We start from the raw sequence: 21346 nt of genomic DNA on the forward strand, positions 1-21346 counted from the left end.
GTTTGGCCTGGCCTCCCTGCACTCGGGATGTGGTAAGGGTAGAGTATAGTTCCCAGGACCAGCAGCTTCAGTGGGCTGGATACTAGCACAGAAGGGTAGACACAGACCACTCCACGTTTTATTTTTTAACTACAAGGCCAAAGCTATGCATGGTTTGTTCAGTAGCACATAGGAATGGAAACTGAGCCTGCAGGGAACCCTCACAAGGTTGCACCTGGAGTGCCTGATGGGCTTAAAGGAGGCTGTGACATCAGGACCATGGGACACTTGCCAGTTCCTTGCTCTTCTTCATGTCTGTGTTTTGCAGCCTAGCCAGACCTCATTCCGCAGCCCACATGTAAAGAGAAAGCACCCGGGAGCGAGAGCAGGTCCACACAGTTAACACGATCCTTCTCCTTGCAAAAGTGTCAGGCTGGACTAAATACAGGTTTGCATCCTACAAACTCACCTAGGTCTCACAGCATCTCCCAAGGCCCTGAACACAGTCACCTTCCATTTCCATCACTTCACTAACCAATCTTGAGTCAAAGAGAGGAAACAGAGTTTTGAGGCAATCTGGAGAATAACTGTTGGTCTATTAGCTATTGACATCCTCCCTCACATTCAGGAACATGCTCAAGGCAAAGCCAAGAACGGAATGACAAGGACCTCTACCCACAGTCAAGGGTTGCCCTGGAGTGTACTGAACCCCTCCCTGACAGTTGTCAGGATCACGGAGTTGGGAGCACAGAATCTGAATTCTGGAAGGTTTTCCTTCCCAGGTAGAGGCTCACAGGATGATTCCTTGACTGGTGTTTTTCCTTCGTTGACTTAATTTTCTTTTTTTATGTCTATAGTTCCCTTGGTTTCAAAGGAAATGGGGAGGGAAAAAAACACAGGCCAGGCATAGCCAGTTCTGTGCCACCTCACCCTAGAGAAGACTGCCTGTCCAAAGGAAAAATATGTGGCAGGTCTGAGAGGAAATAAATTCACAAGGCAGATGCGGGCATGTCGTCCTGAGTGCTCGGGGCTTCCAAGAGAAAAGGCAAAAGCTGCTGGCGGGAGCTACCCTAAGTAAGAAGCAGCTTGATGAAGGTGTCATAGGCACACCACCAGGTGAGCCACCTCTTAGGTGGGCTGCTTTTCAGGCATGCGCATGTCCACTGGTAATGGCAAAGACCTTCAGCCTATGTCAGGGAAACAGGGAAACACAGAGTTCAGCGACACCAGCTGATCCTAGTCCCTTTTACAAAAGTCAGGAGGCCTGAACACTGACCCTCACAATGCTATCCACCTAAGAACTCTATAGAAGAACAGTCCTTTGCAAGGAAAAAAAAAAAAAAAAAAAAGAATCCAAAAGTCACTGATGAGTTGTTGCTCACTGAAGATTTTTTAAAAGCCGAACAGTGTTCTTCTGTGATATATCCTCCAGAAAATGTACATACGTGGATAAAATATAACATGCTGTTAAGGATTACTCTAATTCAGCACTGCTATTTTCTGAAAATACTTGTTTAAAAACAGGTACTATAACTGGGGGGAGGGTTCTATTTTAAGCAAGGAATAATGCTATTTTGTCTAAAGAACACTGGCCATTTCTAACCCAGCTTCAACGGGCAACAGCAATCTTTCCACTACAAATGTCTGGCCTTTTCGTTGTCCACGCTCTGAGGAAGGAAACTCCTGCCCAGATTTCTGACCAGCAGGTGAAGACACGCCTCTTTCTTTCCCATTCTCCCTCTCTGCAAAAAGACTCTAAGTCATGCATAATTTCTATTTTCAAAAATCTAAATTGCAGAACTCCGTCTTTTCAGGGATTCTTGGAGCCTGCTTTGGCCTCTCGGAGAGCTCTGTTACATTTGGCCTAGATAGAAAGCCTGCATGCACCTGTGTGCTTCGTCTGCAGGCTCTCCCCAGCTCTGGGCCCTTTGTGGTTGTTATTCTACCCCAGACCATTAAAAGGGCCCTAATTCCTATGACATGATTATCCAGGTACCAAAGCCCATTTGTCACCTGCAGCAGAAAATTGAGTTAATGCACAACTAAAGGCAGCCAGGACTGTGTAATATCAACTTGATTACATCAAACTAGCTGCAAACCTAATTCTGCTGCATGACACTGCGTCAAGCTTGTCATCTCCAATCATTAAAGCTGTCAGGAATCCATCAGGTTTACAGCTAATTAGGTGAACACTAATGAAGCTGGCAAAACAACTTTTCTTTTTTTATGGCTGAGCGGACCTTTCAGTTTGGGGGGGGGGGGTTGGATTCTCGAGTAGTCTCAAGGTTGCTGTGGACAGGATTTCCAGTCACCAATCAGCAGACATCTTTCTTTTTCCCACTGCCTCTCTATCCGTACAAAGCCATCAATTTGTCATCACTCCCAGGATGTCCCAAAAGCCGCTGTGGGAACTGAAAAAGGAGGGAAACAGAAGTTCCTAGGCCATCCATCCAAACAAGCCAACGGAACAAAACGGCACCTCACACAGCTCACTTACGGGCCTGCGCGCACTCAGAAGCAGCCTAAATGTGGAAGGGTTTTGTGTGGAGCTCTTCAGTCATGCCGCACCCCTCCTCCACATGTCCATTAGGCAGAGGCATTCTGATAAAGTAAATCCAAAACCAGGGTATGAGAAAGAATGAAAGCACTCATTCTGCCAACTTCTGATTGACCATTAAGCTATTGATGAATGTGCCTGTCAGGAGAGAGACAATTAAATCAAATATGAAACAAAGTCGTTTTGACGGGTCATTTTGATAGAGCAAAGCCATTCTCCCATCTCCCATTCGTCCTGCAGTCAGGTTTTTATATAATGAATTTTCCTTAACTGACCTGAGATTTCCTGGCTGGCTTAAAAGTGCAAAAAGGTTAGTGAACAGGTTGCTTTACAAAAGAATAATAAAATGAGTAAAAATCACACTAACAGCACATTTGAGAAACTTGTCATATGGACAGGGTGGAACAGCAAAGCCAAACTACAGAGTTCAAAATCACATGGAAAGATGCAACCACATATGCTTCATTGGATGGAGGCACAGATACCTTAAAAATGTGTACCCGAAAAGGAAAGAAAAAAAAATCACAGACTGGAAGAAGCCCAAGACATTCCTACTACCCAACTTTGTAAAGGATGCCTCCAAAGTTTCAGAGTTTATTTTGGGGAGATAAGCTCACTGCTAAAGCCTGGAATTTAAAGGAGGAGGTGGGATGAGCAGGCAGCATCAGTGAGGAGGTGATCTCTCTGTTGGGATCTTCAAACTTTCTAAATGTGGGTAATACCGAAAACATGCAAGCATTCGTGCACCAAACCAAGTTTAATCCCTCCTAAGCTTTCTTCATAACACTGACAGGCCAGTACACTTCTGGGAGAAGTTCCTTCTCTGTGACCCTGATAAAGAGACTGCAGGCCAGAGTGCAGCTGAGGTGGAAGCCAAGCCGGTCTGATGGTCATCACCATCACCACTAGCCTGGGTACCACCATCACCAGCCTGGGTACCAACAGCACACAGAACATTACCTCAGTGACCCTTCTCTCAGCCCTCCCCCCTTCTATCAAAAAAGAAGTGAAAGGGAAGAAGACTGAAGAAAAGGACTCCTAAGCAACCCTCCCCTTCAGGCAGCATCTGAGCCTCTGCATGTCCGAGTGTTACTCATATCAAAATACATCACGTCCATATGTGGTCCTCTCTCAGCAAGCCGCCCCAAATCCCTGAAGTTGCACTGACAGGGCCCTCCTGACGTCATGGAGCTTGGCCTCACTATTGCAAGTGATTTATTGATGTTTATTGGGAATGAATAGATCAAAGGCACAGGCATGACGGGCGATCAATCAGTCATCAAATCAAGGGTGGCAACCGGCCAGAAACCCTTCTTCCAGCCAACGTGCTCCTAACAGACATTATTGCAAAATAATGTTATGTGTGTGGGTTTTGTTTTATTTTCAATGATTCTTTTTTCCAGAAAAAAAAAAAAGCAGCTCAGTCCTAACAGAAGTTGACGTTCCTGGTGGAAAAGGGGGGGGGGGGCGTACTCAGATATGTCCCAGAACTAAGTGCTAGAAGAGGGTAGAGAACAGCAGCAGAAAGAGAGGGAGGGGGTAAGAAGATATTCACGAGTGGAGGGAATGTCAGCATCCAACACTGACCTGACAGTCATCTGACAATACCCAGACCCTGTGCGCTCTGGTTTCCACCGCTGTACCCGGTTTGGGCCCAATAAATGAAGAATCAATCGAATTAGCAGTAAGGTGGCCAGAGGGATCGGCTAGCTCACTCGCTGGCTAGCTCTCGTCCGGATAGGCACCGGGTAGTACCCAGGACAACACGGAAGGTGTCCCAGAGAACTCAGGTGACCCCGCCCGCCCCCCCCCCCCTCCACCGAAAGACACGGGTTGGAGAGCGCCTTCCCTGCTGCAGCCAGAGCGGCGGAGGTGGGGATCTAGCCCAGCTCGGTAGTCTCCGGGAGGGTGTGCGAGCGGGTTGAGCGGAGAGCGTAGCGGGGCAAACGGGGGGTGCGCGCACCCAGGCAGGAAAGCCGCGAGCAGACCGGGCTCCCGGAGTTACTCTGTGCCCGCAGAGACAGAGAGAGGGAGAGAAAGAGGCGAGGAGTGCGGCGAGCAGCGCGGGGGCCGGCAGCCCGGAGGCGCGGCGCGAGCAGAGGAAGAGGAGGAGGACTAGAGGAGGAAGGGGAAGCCGCTCGTACCTGCTGCGCGCCGGGGCGCCTGCTGCTTCCTCCTCGGCATGATGCTTCTCCCGCGACTGCCGCCGCCGCCGCTGCCGGGCTGAGCCGAGGGAGGGAGGGGCGGCGGGGGGGGGGCGAGGCGGGCCTGCTCGCAGCCTCCCCCCCGGAGAGCGGCCGCCCGCAGGATGCTGCTGCGCCCCGGCTCTCCGCGTCCCCCCCTCGCTGCGCTCCGCCGCGATCCCCGAACGTGCGGAGGGAAGGAGGGCGGGCGAGGGAGGCGCGGGGAAGGAGGAGCGCGGGGGGAGGAGGAGGAGGCAGAGGAGGAGGAGGAGGACCACGCTGCCGGCGGAATGGGAAGTTTGACAAATCGCTCCAGAGGCCCGAGGAGGAGGGGGCGGGGAGGAGCGGTCGCCCTGCCCCCCCCCCGCCCCGTCCCTAGACGAGGTGCGCGGGGTTCGGGGCTGGGGGGCGGGGAGAGAGGGAGGGGAGGGCGGGCAGAGGGATGAGAGGAGGAGCCCGCGAGCGACCCCGGCCGGTCCTGCCCCGCTTCCCGCCCCCAGACAGGGAGGTCAAGGCATCCGGGGGTGGAGGTGTTGGGGGTGGGGGGGTGCAACCGCCGCCGCGGCCCGGGGCTCAGCGGTCCAGTCTTCTGCCCACGGCGCGGCTGGAGCGGCGGCGTCGGCAACAGGCAAGCTTAAAGGAAAAGGAGATGATCGTGTCACTCGCCTGCCCGCGGGGGCGCCCCCAGCCCCGGCCCCGATGCCTGCCTAGGACCCCCGCCCAAGTCCAGCCACCCAGAGCCGGCCCTCAGCCTCCGCCCCGTGTGTTCACGCAGGGGAGCGGGGCCCGCCCAGCAGAGCCCGTCCCGGGGAGCCCGCAGCCCCCGCCCAACCCTCCTTCCCCACCCGGGCTCGTCCGGGGGCCGCTCCCGACTGCCCCTCCCGGCCCGCACTTCTCTCCACCCGCCGCATGCAAAGCCTCAGAGCACTCCCCAGCTCGGGATGGTGCCCCTACAAAGATCCCAGGGCCCCGGGGCGCACCAGAGTGAGGAGGCACGGGCTACCATGGGTGTGGGCCCTGGGGCTCTTCTCCTGGGACCCTCCGTGGCTACTTCTCTGTTTTTTTACCCCTAGGCAAACTTTCCCAGGCGTGTTTCGGGGGCCAGCATAGGAGGGGACACCTCCAAGTTTCCTTTACTGACTTTGGGACGATCACAGTCTCTGCACCCCGCGTCTTGCCCCCTTAGGCTCCTGGCCGCGCCCCCCACCCATGGCGACAGCGGGTTTCAAGGCGGGACGGGGGCGGCAAAAGAAACTCGGACTCCGCTGCCCATCCCCCGCCGGGCGCGTCCTAGACGGGGGACCACCCCAACCGCGCCGGGTTTAGGGGCAGTTCTGGACGAAGGGGGATTGATTATTGATTGGGTGATTGGGGTTGCAGACGCTCCAGGCGGACTCGGCCGATGCGCCTAGGGAAGGAGGCAGCTGGCGGGGTGCGTTGGCGACAGGGCGACGAGGGCTCACTTACTCTGGTGGTGAGGGCGCCGGTAGGCTGAAATTCACGCGGGCGACCCTCGGGCGGCGGCGGTGGAGCGGCAGCCAGAGCCCGAGCGGCGCGGGCGGCGGCGCATCGATGCGCTGCGGGCTCGATTGCGTCTCCCTGGGCCAGCTCTTAGGCCGAGAATGGGGCGGCCGCGGCGCAGCGGGCTCAGGGCGCTGATGGGCGGTGGTGGCTAGGGTGGCCTCTGGGCCCCCAGCTCCCCGGAACTGCAATGTGTCTGGGCGCGCAGGCTGGGACCCTGGCACCCATGCGAACCCCGAGGCCCACAGTCCACCCGAGGGCCCGCGCCCTGCGCCCCAGGACTAGCCGCCTGAGCGCACTGGAAGCTGCAAGCCCTGGCCTTGCTTGCTTGCTGCTACTGCTGCTGCTGCTGCTTCTTCTTCTTCTTCTTCTTTTTTTTTTTTTTCTTATTATTTTGAACTTATTCTTCTGTTCCCTCTTCTTCAGCTCTGTCTCTTTTTCATGCTTTCTTGTGGTTGCTTTTTCAAGTTTTGAAAGTTCACAGCGTGCTTTCTTTTTCTTGTAGACCTGGAGACCAAGATCTCACCCTACCGGTAAGATCAAAGTCTCCGCTCGCCACCGGCCGGCGGGCTTGGGCTGGGTGCAGACGCCTGCCTGAATGCCGAAGTGCGACTGCTGTCCTCCGGGGCTATAAAGCCCGCTCCAATGCCTAGGCGCGCCGGAGCTCTCTGAGTTAAACTGGTACGGATCCCGGGTGGAGCAGAGAGCCCGAGGCGAGTTGAGGCCGGGCTCCCGGGCTGCCTGTGTGTGGGGCGTACTTGTGAGTGGGTACAAACCCGGAGCGCTTGGTGCTTGTGACCGCAGAGACTGAAGCTGCGTTTCCTCCAGGCCAGGGAGACGCGGCCCCAAGGGCGCGTAACGCTTCTTGCGAGCGAGGGATCGGTGAGTCGAGTGGCCCCGCCGTTGGCCTCACGGTTCAGCTGGCCACAGGGCCCCTCTTGCCTGGAGGAGGGTCGTTGCCGCTGGAGGTCAGACCCCGAAGGTCCCCAGCTCACGTTCCAAGAGCGGAACACCCATTTAGGCACGCCGGCGGCGACGTGCTTACAGCGCTGGGTAACGCGCACCGGGAGTTCGCCCAAAGGATGCTTCCCTCTCCCTTTCCTTCCCTTTGCTGCTCTCTCAACCTTCGTTCCTTCACCGTGCACCCCCTCCCTGTGCCGCGGCCTAAGGGCTGGTCCCCTTGTTGACTGCCGGCCCCCTTGCTCGCCAGTGCCTAGCCCTCCCTGCTCAGGAACGGCGCGCCGTGTGATCCGCCCTAACATCTGTCCGTCCAACCATTGGCGCATCCATCAGTGTCAATGGGCTGCACATTGCAGCGACAGCCTGTCACGCACAACTCGGGCTGTGCGGAGTGCACACTGAGACCACACTGCCTTGCCCGGTGGGGCACTCAAACAGACTCGGCCGGCTTGGCATTGACTGGATTCTTGATTTCTACTGAGTTCTTTTAGCTACATGCACCTATTCACCCTTAATTTGGGGATCTCAACACGTGCATAGTTTTTCAGGTTATTCTAGGGATGAAACTGAGGAAAGTGGGCAAGGTCAACCTAGTCCTTATATTTCACTAGGGTTTATCTTCGCTTCTGCGGCAGCGCTGGGTGCAACTAAAAGAGAAAAGTTCTCCAAATTCGCACAAAATAGACCCTGAAACTACCTGAATGCGGGACCTTAAGTCCCTCAACCTGGGCTAGGTGCTAGGTTGTGAAGTTCACCCGCTGCACTTAGCAAGATTTCAAAGGGGGCTGGGGACAACTTTGCATAACCGGGGCTGACTGCTGGCTGCTTCCCAGGGCCTGACCGGGAGAAATGCAGACCGATGGACTCAGTGAAAACGAAGGGTTCCATTTAGGGAGAAATGGCGTCTGGGTAGCAGTGAGTCTGTAATTTATTTATCATTACAAAAATAAGGGCAAGACCTTGAGAAACCGGCGCTTGCAGATAGTTTCTGGCTACCTGGACTACAGTTTCGAGTTCTCCCTATTGTATTTCTTTCCGCTTTCCTCTCCTTCTGCAACTACCCAGATGGTAAACACACACACACACACACACACACACACACACACACACACACACACACACAGGTGTCCCTGATGAGTCTGGCCCTCCCCCAAGGCCTTCTGTTTGCTCTAAGAACCTCAGGGGAAGGGCATGTGCGGGTTTCTACCCCTATGCCATCTGAATGAAGCCTACCCGGCAATTGACCTGACTTTATTATTATTGTAAATATTTCTGTCGACTGTCCTGCCGGCGAACAACCCTTCTGGCAGTTCATATCATACCGCGGTTAGGGAATTCCGAGGGGGAAAGAGCCCCGTTCAGGCAAGCGCTGTTTGCTGGGTTCTGGAAAAGGTCAGGAAGCGTTGGGCAGGCATGCTCGGGAAAGTAGCCTGTGCTGCAGGGTCTAGGCTCCACACACAGCGGTCCAGCTGTTTTCACACTCTACTGGAGGGCGGAAAAGCCCGTGCGTGGTGGAGGAGACAGAATTCTGTAAAGGATATACGATGTATAAAACGTTTACCCGATTCTTCATAGAAACTCGGTTATCTTTTAAAAGCACAACAGGCTTTCAGTCACCTAGGAACTTCTGATCCACTTTGAATTGTGCTGGGTTGTAAGTGTCTACATCAGATACTTCTACCTCAAGGTGCGGAGTTTCTGGGAATAATTTCTTAAGCCCCTGAAATAGAAGGAGGAAGAAGGAGCTGAAGGAAGTGAACCGATTCACCTAAACACCCAGTGACAAAAGCACATGAAACTGTGAGCTGGCATCTGGGTCAGAGACTTGCCTTGGAATTAGGTGGTCATATATATTATTAGCCCTTCCCACTCCCTGCAGCCAAGAAGGCAATCCTGACCACCAAGACTGTATCTCATACTCAGTGGAAACCAGGTGCTCCACTGTCTCCAGATGGGCAACAATCTGCAGAAGCCTTCCAAAGAGAGTTGTCTAGGTCAAGGGTTAGACATCCTACCCAGCTTTTCCAATTTTTGAGCCTTGGATTTCCGTTCCTGGGACCTTTTTACCATAGGTCTCACCCACCTTGGCTAGCCTGAGCCCCCTTGAGGGTAGGGTATTATCAATTACAGGCATGGCTCAAAACAAGTGTTTGAAGGAGCAAGAGGCTGACCCCCAGCGCAGTATACTGTTTATAATTATACCATGCAAAGTAGTAGCTTGGCCACTGCCTGGAGACAGCCAAGTTTGTGTTCCAAGTGGCCACTGAGGACAGTTAGATGACAGCCCTCCTGTTCCAGCAAAAGCTAGGGTGTGTCTTCAGTGGAGTACCCACCAAGAGGTGTCCTGCATGCCACCATTCTAGGGAAGGAGCTAGGATTGACTGGTGTCCCTGAAACACCTGGAGCCTAAACTCTGACCTCAGAAGGGGTACCTGCTGGGTCCATGAAAGTGTCACCTTGAAGGACAAGGACTCCGGAAGCCTTTGGTGATGGCATGGGCCTTTGGCAACACCCCAGGGGTGGGCCTTGACCCAGAGTCCAGCACTAGGTCTTCTCCAGCCTGAAGTGGTTGGGAAGCCTCATGGACCTGCTTTTCCCTCACTTTTCTGGGTTAGGCAGTGATTGGGAAGTGCCATCGGTCCTGAGACTCCTACTGCTTACACACCTCAGCCTGGAAACTGGGCTTTAGTCCCTGATAAACCTGGAAGTTAGGGCCTGAGGCAGGCGGTAAATTGTTTGCTAAAAGTACCTTTACACAGCAGTGAAGTTTGCTTCTCTTTTTCCAGTAGCTTTGTTTTAAGAAACCAGATGTTTTATCTGTGAATTCTCTCAAGAACTTTTACAGTTTGGACAAGAAATAAACCTTTTAAAATTGGGGCGGTATATTAATGCCACTTCTCTCAGGCTTCTGGAGAGTGGTGTGAGATGCATTGGGGAAGAATTTAAGGGTGAGGGGTGGCAATCTTGGGAGAAAAGTCAGAGAATGTTTTTATGCAAAATCAAGAATTAGTTTGGGAAGTGCGAAGCACTTTCCAAAGCCAACAGTGGCGGTATACACTGTACTCACACGTGCAGGCACACTCCCCAACCCCCTCATGGTATGGTGTCTAGTTTGCAAATGTCTTATGTCTTGGGACTCGGAGGTAAAGGCTCAGCTTCACCTACATGGCCAATGCAAATCTGCAGGTTTTCAGCTGAACTCCTTGACTTGAAGACAGAAGGGCTTATGAGCTTCCATCTCCTGTAGCCTTGATGCTGGTGACCAGTCCAGCTGCGGATGGGATGCGGATGGGGCAGGTTGGAAGCTAGTTGACTAGGGGAGGAATTTGGTTACAAATTCCAGGGATGACGCCTCCCCACCCTAAGAGAGCTTGTGCCTGCAGGTTTCCCTTCTAGTTGCTTCGTCCCCACTCCCCATCCTTGATTCCCAGGCAGTTAGCAAAGCATTTAAAGAAAAGCAAAACAAAAACTAAACCTAACTTAGCAGCGGAACAGAAGGTGAATGATTAGGGTGGTATAGGGTCTGGGCTTATGCAGGCAGCCTAGTTACCCACAGTGCCTGTGGGGGGGGGGGGCTGAGGGGGAAGGCGATTCCTTCTCCCTCCTCCCCACCCTACAGCCTTTCCTGCATACTCAGCAGGGCATTTTCAAACACCTCCTTTTTCTTCCGAAATGCTTTTTCATTCGTTTACCAAAGTTTCAGAAAACTTTTTGGAGACCAAAGATTAAATAAAACAAAAAGTCTTTGTATTTCCGTCTAAAGAGGACAGAACTGCATTAAGCCCATTTGAAAAGCAGTTACCAGTAAAATGCCCTTCGGTCAGGTCCCACCTGCGGACTGGGGTTCTAAGGTGGAATTTCCCCCGAATCTCTCCTACATCATTGCAAGCTCCCTCTCCAACTCCACTGGGTGAAATAGATTTATAGAAACCGTTTGGACATTTTAAAAACCAACAAAACCCATGTTAAAGATCGCCATCGCCAGCCACAGTGGGACTCGCTCCCAGCCAGGAGTGCATAGCTCTTTGCTGATGGTGATGCGGAGATGCCCACCTGCTCCCGCGCGGCGGCGAGAGCTCCCGGATGTTAGTGACTTGATGCTGGTCTGAACCCCGGCTCTTCGAATAAAGGAGGAACAGGTCCCAGCAGTCAAAACACCCGGTCATTGAGCACCAAACAGCCCACCTTCCTTCCAGATGATCTCATTAACTGGCCAGGGAATTTACCAGACCACGAGGAATCGCATTCCCTTTTCTCTCTTCCTACAGCGCTTCTCTTTTCTGTTTAATTCGTGATGATGTCTGACTGTTCCCACTTTCCAAACGGGGAAGACCAAACATAGCACTGAATAAGGGCAGGTAAAGAGAGGCAAGGGGCTCTATTCTTTTCTCCTTTGTATGTCTTGAAACTTGATAAATATCACTTGTATTTGGACGATAGGGGGCCGGAGGGTCAGATTATGTAATATTCAAGTGCTGTCTGGCCCCAGGGGCTCTTCCGTCTAGAAGATCTAAAGATCTACGCACACCCTTCACAGAAACCCTTACTAAATTTTGTCTGCTGTTTTCTGTCTTCCGTCTCTTGTATTTTCCTCCTCCTTTTTCCTTTTCTGTTCTGTTCTCTCTTTTGAGAGCCCTTACTGGACCGTCATAAGAATTCTCAGGTTATTCATTTAGGGTTTATGGGTTCTTCTCCCCAAGTCAAAGCTTAGCTGTCCCCACCCAGTGCACCAGTTCTGAAGGAACTAACTAGTTTGTGAGGTTTGTAGCTTTTGGGGTGGGGTGGGGGGACTAGAGGAAGGTCAGACACTGGTCGACACCTGGTATAAAATAAAAGAACATGTTAAGAAGTTTCAAAGCTGCCAATAAAACCCTTTAAGTGGCTTGTGATGCAGTGCCTGGAGTTGCTGCGATGGCATTGGTAAATGACTCTAATGTCCAAAGAAAAACATTACAAATGCCGCTGTCTGCGCCACCAATCGGGCGCCGCTCTCCAGCGCGGGCGGTGGCTCCTCTCTGGCTCGGAGGGCACCCGCATTTGCATGATAAATTGACCAGACTGGCGGCAGCCAATGAAATATTCAAATTAGGCGCGCGGGGGTGGGAGTATGGCAAAGTCCCTGGGGCTCCCCCTTTGAGCAGACAGCAGAAGCTGGCCTTGCCACCTCTCCTTTAGCGCCCTCCAGAGGCGGGACAAAGCGTCGCCCTTCTGGGACAGGAGGGTGGGAGGGTCTCGGGGAAGGGAGGTGGTACTCCACAGGTGCTCTTAGGCACAGGAAGGCTTTGGGGCTGGCCTAGTGCATTAGGAATGCCATAGAACTTCTACCCTGCGCTTAAAGCAGTGGGAGTGCAGAAGCAGGTGGTGACTCTGAAGGAGCTTAGGCTGGCCCTTGGTACTTTTCTAATAGTATTTTTGTTGTGCTGGCCCTTGGCTCATCTCAGACCACAGCTGACTTCCCAATGCCAACATTCTGGAGCAGACATGTCTAACCTGCCATGAGGGGAGGATTCCATACCAACAGGCTCGGGGCAGGTAGCCCAGCTTGGAGCTATGCTAGACTCTCAGGCTTCACCAGGCCTGGGACTTCCAACTGTGGCCTGCTGCAGCAGCTTTGCTCCTGGGAATGGAGATGCAGGCTCCACCCAGATGCTGGCAGGAGCCTCAGCAGGTGGAAATCACCTGGACAGAGACATTAGCAAAAAAGCACCCAGGCTCAAGGCAGCCCCTATGAATGTGTACAAGGGGGATCATGTAAATTGCTAGTCAGCACATAGAAGCCCTGCAAGGGGATATACAAGAGAGTGTAAAGGGAACCAATTTTTAAACAGAACTGCCCTTGGTGACCAGGGAGAATTTGATTTCTCAAGTGCCTAGCAAGCCCGTCTTCTGGTCTAGCTACAGACTAATCTTCACCATCTTCCTACCCCATGCCAGCCTTAACCTAAGAGTTAGCACTGTACTCTGCTGTGGAGTGATGAGCACTTTATCCCCTCTCCCACTCACAAGGCTCTGAGTTGCCCCCCACCCCCTAGTTGCCCTAGACCATACTTAATCTCCAGCACTTTCCTCAGTCCACAAGCATCTTTATGGGGTGATGTGAACCCCCTTTAAGCACCTTTTCCCTAGACAGGCTCAGCAGAAGTCAGCTGTTTACAACTGTCCTCCCTGGCCGTCAACCAAGGAGTCTCTGGGCATGCAGGAGCCTAGCCTCCTGATCCAAGGCTGGATCAGTAACTGTAAGGACACCAAGCAGTAAGTTTGACTTGCTGTCTTACAGTCTGTAATCCTAGCACCCTGAAAGCTAAGGTAGGAGGATTGAGATTTGGGGCTAGCCAAACGAACAAACCCAAGGAAAAATAGCAGGTACCAAAAAATCTGGGAAAGAGTTTGATTTTGGATCACTTGACAGGTTTTTATCTCCATCCTCAAAGTAGGGTGTCCAAAGAGAGGGGACTACCACATGGGCCCTTCCTGTCATTCAGGGTTTTAAAGAGTGTTGACTAAAAGAGAGGAGGTTCTGATCTTGGGCCTGGTGGGAATGAATACTACGGCACACAGCTGGTAGCAAGAGCTGGTTCAAACACAAAAGGACATTTTCTCTTACGGCTATCTCGGCTATCTCGGCTATCTCGTGTGTTTGGGGAGTTTACACAAAGGAAGGCCTGGGAAGAGAGTGTCCCTATACCTGGCAGATGGGTCAGTCTTGACCATGTCTCAGGAAATCCTTCTCAATCATGCTCAGACCTCAACTATGGGCAGGAAAGCTAAGGCTTGTGGATGGGTCTTGATCACCCTGCATCGCTGAAGTTTGTCATACAGTTCCTTCTATAAATGCAAGCAGCTAAGTGGAAAGGTAGGAAGGAACACAGAGTGTGCCTCTCCAGCCCAGCCCTGAGCCTTCTGTCCTTTGAATCATTTACAATGAACAAGCCACTCTGTTCCTCTTAGAAGGCATGCTCTGTATTTATACTCACTTGCACCTATTCTTGGCAAGTGAGTGCAAGCTTTGGTATTAATAATGGGAGGCTGGCTAGGTGGTCCACAACTCACCTAGTAACAGCTCTCTCTATCTGAAGCACCTGGGACCTAAGGAGAAAAACCCTCATCAAAGTGGCAGATACTCACATGCTGGAGCTTTCATGATCAGCTCCAGATGTGAAAGAGGTACATAGAAGGTGCTTTTCAGGGCTCCTATGGGTGCATGCATACCATTGGCTGGTTGAAGAGCCTGGTACATACTAGTCAGCCATCTCGTGGTGGTGCCCCTAAAGCCGGCATGAGAACAACAGTCCCAGCCAGGGTCAGACTTCCCAGACAGGCAAAGGATACAAGCATGAGTGTGGAGCAGGGAAAGGGAGAAAGGGAGAGTTATGAAAGGCAGGCTCAAGCCTCCCTGCTTCAGGGAAGAGCTGGGGGCCTTTGTGGAGCTGATAAGGATGCTCCCTCAGACCTTTCTAGGCACTCATTAGAGGAAGTGCTTTGCTAAGGATCCAAGATGATATTTCTATTTTCCCTCTTAGCAGCGAATGGAATTTGCACCATCCAGGTCAGATGGAAAATAGGAGCTGGGAAAATTTGACACTCTCATTGATTTGCTCTCCTCACGAGAGAGAAGTATGACTTCAAGATTGCAATTAGGAGCCAGCTTGCTCAGGGTTCCTCTCTTGAGCTCAGGTGCCGCACAGATCGTGGATTGCAGGTCCTGCCCCTCATCTCCTGAGGAGGACTTGGCTTCCTTCATGGTTCTGAGCTGGAGCTGAACCTGCCGAAGCTCCCAAAGATTACCTGGCTCTTTACTCTCGTTTTTTGGTCAGGCCTTTGAGCAGATGGCAATTTTTCCAGTGTTTTAAAAGTATTAACTTCCTTTCAAACATTCTTTAACCTTTAATGTTTTGTAACTTGATGAAAAGGTCACTTTGTTCTGAGGATGCAGCTGTCCCTTAATTATTCAGCTATAGGTGATTTCTACCCAAATCCTCAACTTTTCTTTTTTTCTTTTTTCTTTTTTTTCCCTAGGGGTGGGTGGGTGTGGGCAGTTGCTGAGAGTGAAGCCAGGAGCCTTGTACATGCTAGGCAGGTGCTCTACAGCTGAGTTACTGGTAAATTCTAAGCAAGTACATCCTTGCCCCTAATTCACACACACACACACACACACACACACACACACACACACACACACACACACCTGGAGATATGGCTCAGTGGTTAAGACTGACCTGACTGCTCCTCCAAAGGACCTGGGTTTATTTCCCAGCACTCACATTGCAGCTCACAACCATCTGTAACTCAATGCCCTGTCTGATCTCCTTGGGCACCAGGTGCTCAAATGGTGCACAGACATATATGTAGACAAAACATCCATACACATGAAATTAAAAGAATCATTACATATCATCTATCTATCTATCTATCTATCTATCTATCTATCTATCTATCTATCTATCTATCTATGTGTGTGTGCACATTATGCATATGGAGGTTAGAAGGCAACTTGTAGGAATCAGTTTTCTCCTTCTATTGTGTGGTCCTTAGGACTGAACTCGGGTCATCAGGCTTGACAGCAAGCACCTTAACCCACTGAGCCACCTTACCACTTCCATATCTAGCCTCTGATTCTTTATGGGATCCAAACCATGCATATACATGTAATACAGACCAATATTTTCCCACTAAATCTGTATATCTATGGACATGTATGTTTCTATTTGTATTTATACAATTATATTTTGCACATGTGTGTTCATATACATTTGTATTTGCAGGTACTCTGTATTTGCATTTGCATATATTTATATTCATATAACTTGTATGCAGGGACTTGGGTTTACATGGATACCTAGACTCCTTCAGTATTCCTATACAACTTCTTTATAGGAAAATAGATACATGATTTACTTGCCTGAATGGTGAGTTTCCCTAAACATTTGATGGCCACCACTTATTTTAAGTGTTCCTCACTTTTAAAAAAGATTTAGACAATGTCCAAACAGGGTCTCACTGTGTAGCCCAGGATGGCCTAGAGCCTGCCAGGTGTGTCCAGCCTTTTGGTTAGCACACGTTGTCATCTACAAAGTTCATACCTGAGAACCACAGAATCGGGTTCCACAAAGGAAAACAGAACTTGGAAAACAAATTTCATAATGTTTTAAGTAAGTTTACAGTTGTGTCAGGGCCGCTGTGATTCTTTACTCAGCTGTGATTTGTTTCAGGTCAGACATACCTTGGAAACCTAGAGACACTAAGAGGGACTGGTCCTGAGTGCTGGCTTTGAAGACGTGCACCGCTGTGTGCTGGGTACATAGCCTCAGCTTCCCACAGCCCCCTCTCCTTCTTCTTACCTTTCCAAGCTGATGTATTCTTGCAAACAGAGGCCCAAGTGTGTTAGACTTATATTTAAAATAAAAAGGAAGTTAGTAGGTTCAGATGAAGAGGTTTTTCTACATGGAAACTACACAAAGCTCATGTTCAGACCCTGCAGAATGTGTTTACTTGTTCAAGAGGTTATGGGTGTGACGCCTTGAACCTCTTCTCCTCTGAGGTTTTTAGATGAGAAATCTCCAGGCAAAGAGAAGCTGTTGGATCCTGGCACTCACCTTAAGTCTTTGTAGACTTGTATAAGAATAAATCTGCTCTAAGCTATGTACTAAATCATGAAGAGCACTCTGTAAGATTAACATTCATTAAGTGCAAGAGACAGAATTGATACTTAACTTAAAAGCATATACCTTTAAAAGGTCTCTGGATGCAGGAAAGGTGAGGAATAGCAGCAACAAGCCTTGGAGAACAAGCTTGGTGGTCTCTCCTGGAAAACATCATCTCAGGATTCATCACCTGGAATGGTTTCTTGCACATTCCTGACTGCTAGATGTTTTCCTGCATTTCCGTTGGCTCATTGCTGACTTCCTGTATCTTTGTGGGAGACATTTCACAAATGAAGAGAAGCAAAGAATATTTCTAAAACATTCTCCCAGCACCAGGGAGGCTGAGGCAGGAGGATGGTGAGTCCAAAGACAACGACACACACAATGACTATATATGCATACATATATGATGAAAGTTAAAGAAAAAAGAATGTATAGGATTATTTAGATCATATGCAAGTATGATTAAGTAAAATAAATAGGAAATAAAACTTTTCTGTTCTCAGATAGTAGTCATAGAATTCGAACAGGTGAGGCAGGAGGATTGCAAATTTGAAGCCAGCTTGAGCTACATTGTGAAACCCTGTCTCAGAGCTGTGGAGAAGAAGTTTTAAACGAGTTCTTGCTGTAGCCATCCTTGAAAGTCCCCTCTGGCTCCTGCTAATTCCAGTCCTCACTTCCTGGAGGGCACTGGGTACCTCTATCCTTCTCTTTGTCAGTTTCCACACTTAGATAAAAATGGAATGACACTAAACGGATCATTTGGTATTGTGTCTTTTACTCAGTAGTGTTTTAAGATTGAACTATGTGGTCATATATAGCTGATTTGTTTTCAAATTTTTATACTATGACTACATTAAAGTATATTAGGCATTTCTATTTTTTTTCTTTTCAAGGGCCTATGATTAAAAAAAAAAGTGCTAGCTAGACATCCTATATGCTTGTTATCTCAGAATTCTGTAGTAAGATGATTCTGAGTTCTAGGCTGGCCTGGGCAACATGCTACACAGACCCTGTTTCTGGAAATGGAGAACTGCAACCTCTGTGAGAACACACACTCTCCAGCATGTATATGCAGTGGTGCAGTTGCTGGATGGCAGAGCGCAAGTGTCCAACATCATTCTCTGAAGTGGCTGTCTGTTTCCCACAAGCAGGTTTGCAGTGCCCCCGGCTCTTCACCCTTGTCAGCAGGAGGCATTTTTAGCTGTGGTTTTTCTTCTCAGTACTTCTGTATCTGGTGGTCATAGCTGCCATTTATTGATGCACACATTTCTCCCTATGATTTGTAGTGAGTTTGAACACTACCTGTTTCTATTTTTGATCATTTGGATTTTGGAGCATGTTCAGTTCCTCTTCTTGTCTTCTGTTAGATATATGTTTTATATTAATCTTGTTTTTTTCCTTTTCTTCTTTTTTTTTTTTTGGCATGAGGAAGGGGGGGGGGACTTGTTATCTCATCTCATACTTCCAGATAACAGTCCATCACTGAGAGAAGTCAGGGCAAGAACTACAGTACACGAAAGAACCATGGAGGAAAGCCTCCTGCTGGCATTCTCTCCAGCCTCTGCTCAGCTAGCTTTCCACATGAATATATAATTTATGACTATTATTATTATTATTATTTCTTTGAGACTTTCATAAACTGTGCTTGGACCGTACACATCCCTCTCCCCTATCTCCTCCCAGGTCCACTCAGCGTTTCATACCCACCCAGCTTTGCATCGTTACTTCCCTTTAAACCTCTCCAGTTCTCTCAGTGCTGTCTGTGCCGTCTGTGTGCTCATAGGTGTGCGGCAATGCACTGGAATGCCAGACCTCCCAGGAGTCACACACACCCTAAAGGAAACTAACTCCCCCTCTACTAGTAGTTATTAACTACCAATAGCTCCTCAGCTAAAGGTGAGACTTCATGCTCACCATTTCAGGAAAATCCTTTATTGTCCAGTTCATCTTAAGTTGAACTTTGGACCTCTTCAGAGACACTTCAGTAGATCCCAGGTTGCAACCCAAGAATTCTCCAGTTTACATATATTCCAGCTCCCTGGGACATAAGGATACAATATGTTATGGTAGATCCCAGGTTCTGGCTCAGCTTCATCAATAGGAATCTAGTTTCATGCCTCCTCATGCTCCCCTCTGTCTCCAATATTATCTCACTGTATGGATGCTTCATCTCAGAAGAGCAAGTGGACTTCAAACATGAAATAGGACTCTGTGAATCTGTGTCCATATCCAACAGGAGGAGAATGAAACAGTAATGATGTAGATAAGAAAAGAAAAACTTTTCCATTCTTGCTAGTCCTAGTATTCAAGAGGCTGAGGCAGGAGGTTTACAAATTTGAAGCCAGCTTGAACTCTGTAGTAAAGTCCCACTCCCCACAAAATAAAAAAAATAAAATAAAAAAAAATTGGCTTCTCAAATAAGCTAAGTCCTTCCTTTCAGTTTTCTTTCTTTTATAATTTAATTTAATTTTACATATCAGCCACAGATTCCCCTGTCCTCCCTCCCCACAAACCCACCCTCCCCACCCCTGCCTTCCCCCCAGCCCACCCCTCATTCCCATTTCCTCCAGGGCAAAGACTCCCCTGGGGATTCAGCCCAACCTGGTAGATTCAGTCCAGGCAGGTCCAGTCCCTGTATTTGGAACCAGCTCCAGGTTCCAAACAGCCAGCACATGCACTGAGGACAGGTCCCGGTCCCACTGCCTGGGTGCCTCCCAAACAGTTCAAGCAAATCAACTGTCTCACTTATCCAGAGGGCCTGATCCAGTTGGGGGCTCTTCCTTTCAGTTTTTAAGGATTATTTCTAAGCAGTACCAGTAGCTATAACCAGTGAAGGCACAACCCCAACAGGCTCTCCAATCACCCCAAGAAGGCCAGAATGAATACAGAGAAAAGTCAACTTCAGACAGCTCCCACACTCACCACCATCTGCTGATTTAAAAATCCGTTCTTTTTAATTGCATAAAGTAAAACTCACTTTTTTACATATAGTCTTTCTGGTTCTGACAAATCCTAAAGTCCTATTACTATTGCAATCAAGATTTGGAACAGGCCAGGCCTGGTAGTGCATGCCTATAATCCTAGCACTTCAGGATGAGGCAAGAGGATTGCAAGTTCAAGACCAGTATGAACTACATAGTAAAATCCTGTGTCGAATCTCCCACAATACCAATATTTCTTTGGCTCCCCTTTTATCGTTAAATTATCTACTACCTGCCCTTACTTCCCGGTCCCTTAGGCCAGAAACCCCATCCACCTGTACCACTGAGAGGAACCATTGATCATTGATGGCTCATAGTTTATCCTAAAGCATAGCATGAATAAATGAAGTTACACATGGTGTCCCTTTGGGAATCTGCTCTCTATGTTAATACAAGGCATTTGAGACTGGTCCATGCTGAATCCATAAGCTATTTCATATCATTGCTGAGATGAATTCTTTTGTGTGGATGTACAGAGCCAGTTGACCCATTCATCAGCTGATCAGTGAGCTAAGGTGCTGTAAACATGCAAGTCCAGGTTCTGTGTGAGAGAACATAACTTTTCCTTTTTCCTGGCTGTGACGGATGCATCTATATGGTAAGAATGTGTTTAGCTGTACAAGGAGCCACCAAATTAGGCTGGGGTATAGTAGCACACATCTTTAATTCCACCATCAAGGAGGCAGAAGTAGGCAGATCTTTGTGAATTCAAGGCCACCCAGGGCTACATAGTGAGACATAATCCTTAGAAAAAAATAGAGAGAGCTGAAAGATGCCTCAGCTGTTGAGTATACTTACCACTCTTGCAGAGGGCCTGAGTTTAGCTCCCAGCACCCACAGGGCAGCTTACTACATTTGAAATCCAACACTCTTGTCTCTGACCTTTATGAGTACCAGACACATACCTGACACACATTCAGACAAAACATTAACAGACAAAAAATTAATTAATTAAAATATTTTTATAAGAAAAGAAGGGGGAAAAAACTTCCAAATGGCCTTTGTTGTGGTGCTAGAGCCTGGAATCCAGGGTCCTTCGTGTACTGCACATGTGCTGTACCGCTGAGCTACATCACTAGCCATGCCAAGTCACTTTCTGTTCTTGTTTTGTAGTGTTGGAGATGGAGCTCAAGCATGCAAATCAAGGGCTCTACCAGGAAGCTGCTGCCTCAGCCTTACCAAATGGCACTCTTGGCTTTTTATTCATGTGTGGATCTGTGTGCTTGTGTGACACAATATGTCTAGGTGCCTGTAGAGGCCAAAGGAAGGCTTAAGGCCCCTTAGAGCTGGAGTTATAGATCACTGTGAGCCTCCCTCCACTGGAACTGTAACCAACACGGGTCTTTGAAGAGCAGTGTGAGCTCCTAACTGCTAAGCCATCTCCAAAGTCAGCTGCCCCACTCAGTGGCTCCCAAGGGGGTGTATTTGTATCTCAATCAGCCTCCAAGGCAAAGATCTACATCCTTCTAGAGATTGTAATGGACATGAAGGTGCTTGGTAGAGAGAGGGTGCAGTATGCCA

The 21346-nt window shown here is 49.4% G+C and overlaps 1 protein-coding gene across 1 annotated transcript in view; it reads right to left on the bottom strand.

The window, feature by feature from the left end:
• Positions 1-7336, bottom strand: part of Tshz3 (teashirt zinc finger homeobox 3) — a 74328-nt gene extending 66992 nt beyond the window's left edge. The window contains exons 1-2 of the mRNA XM_042275446.2: positions 6187-7336; positions 4681-5352 (exon numbers count right to left, since the gene is read on the bottom strand). Coding sequence (XP_042131380.1) covers positions 4681-4720 — 40 coding nt within the window. The 5' untranslated portion in view covers positions 4721-5352; positions 6187-7336. The remainder of the gene's footprint in view (positions 1-4680; positions 5353-6186) is intronic.
• Positions 7337-21346: the final 14010 nt, after the last annotated feature.

The sequence above is a fragment of the Peromyscus maniculatus genome, chromosome 1 (genome assembly GCF_049852395.1).
Source record: "Peromyscus maniculatus bairdii isolate BWxNUB_F1_BW_parent chromosome 1, HU_Pman_BW_mat_3.1, whole genome shotgun sequence".
NCBI lineage: Eukaryota > Metazoa > Chordata > Mammalia > Rodentia > Cricetidae > Peromyscus > Peromyscus maniculatus.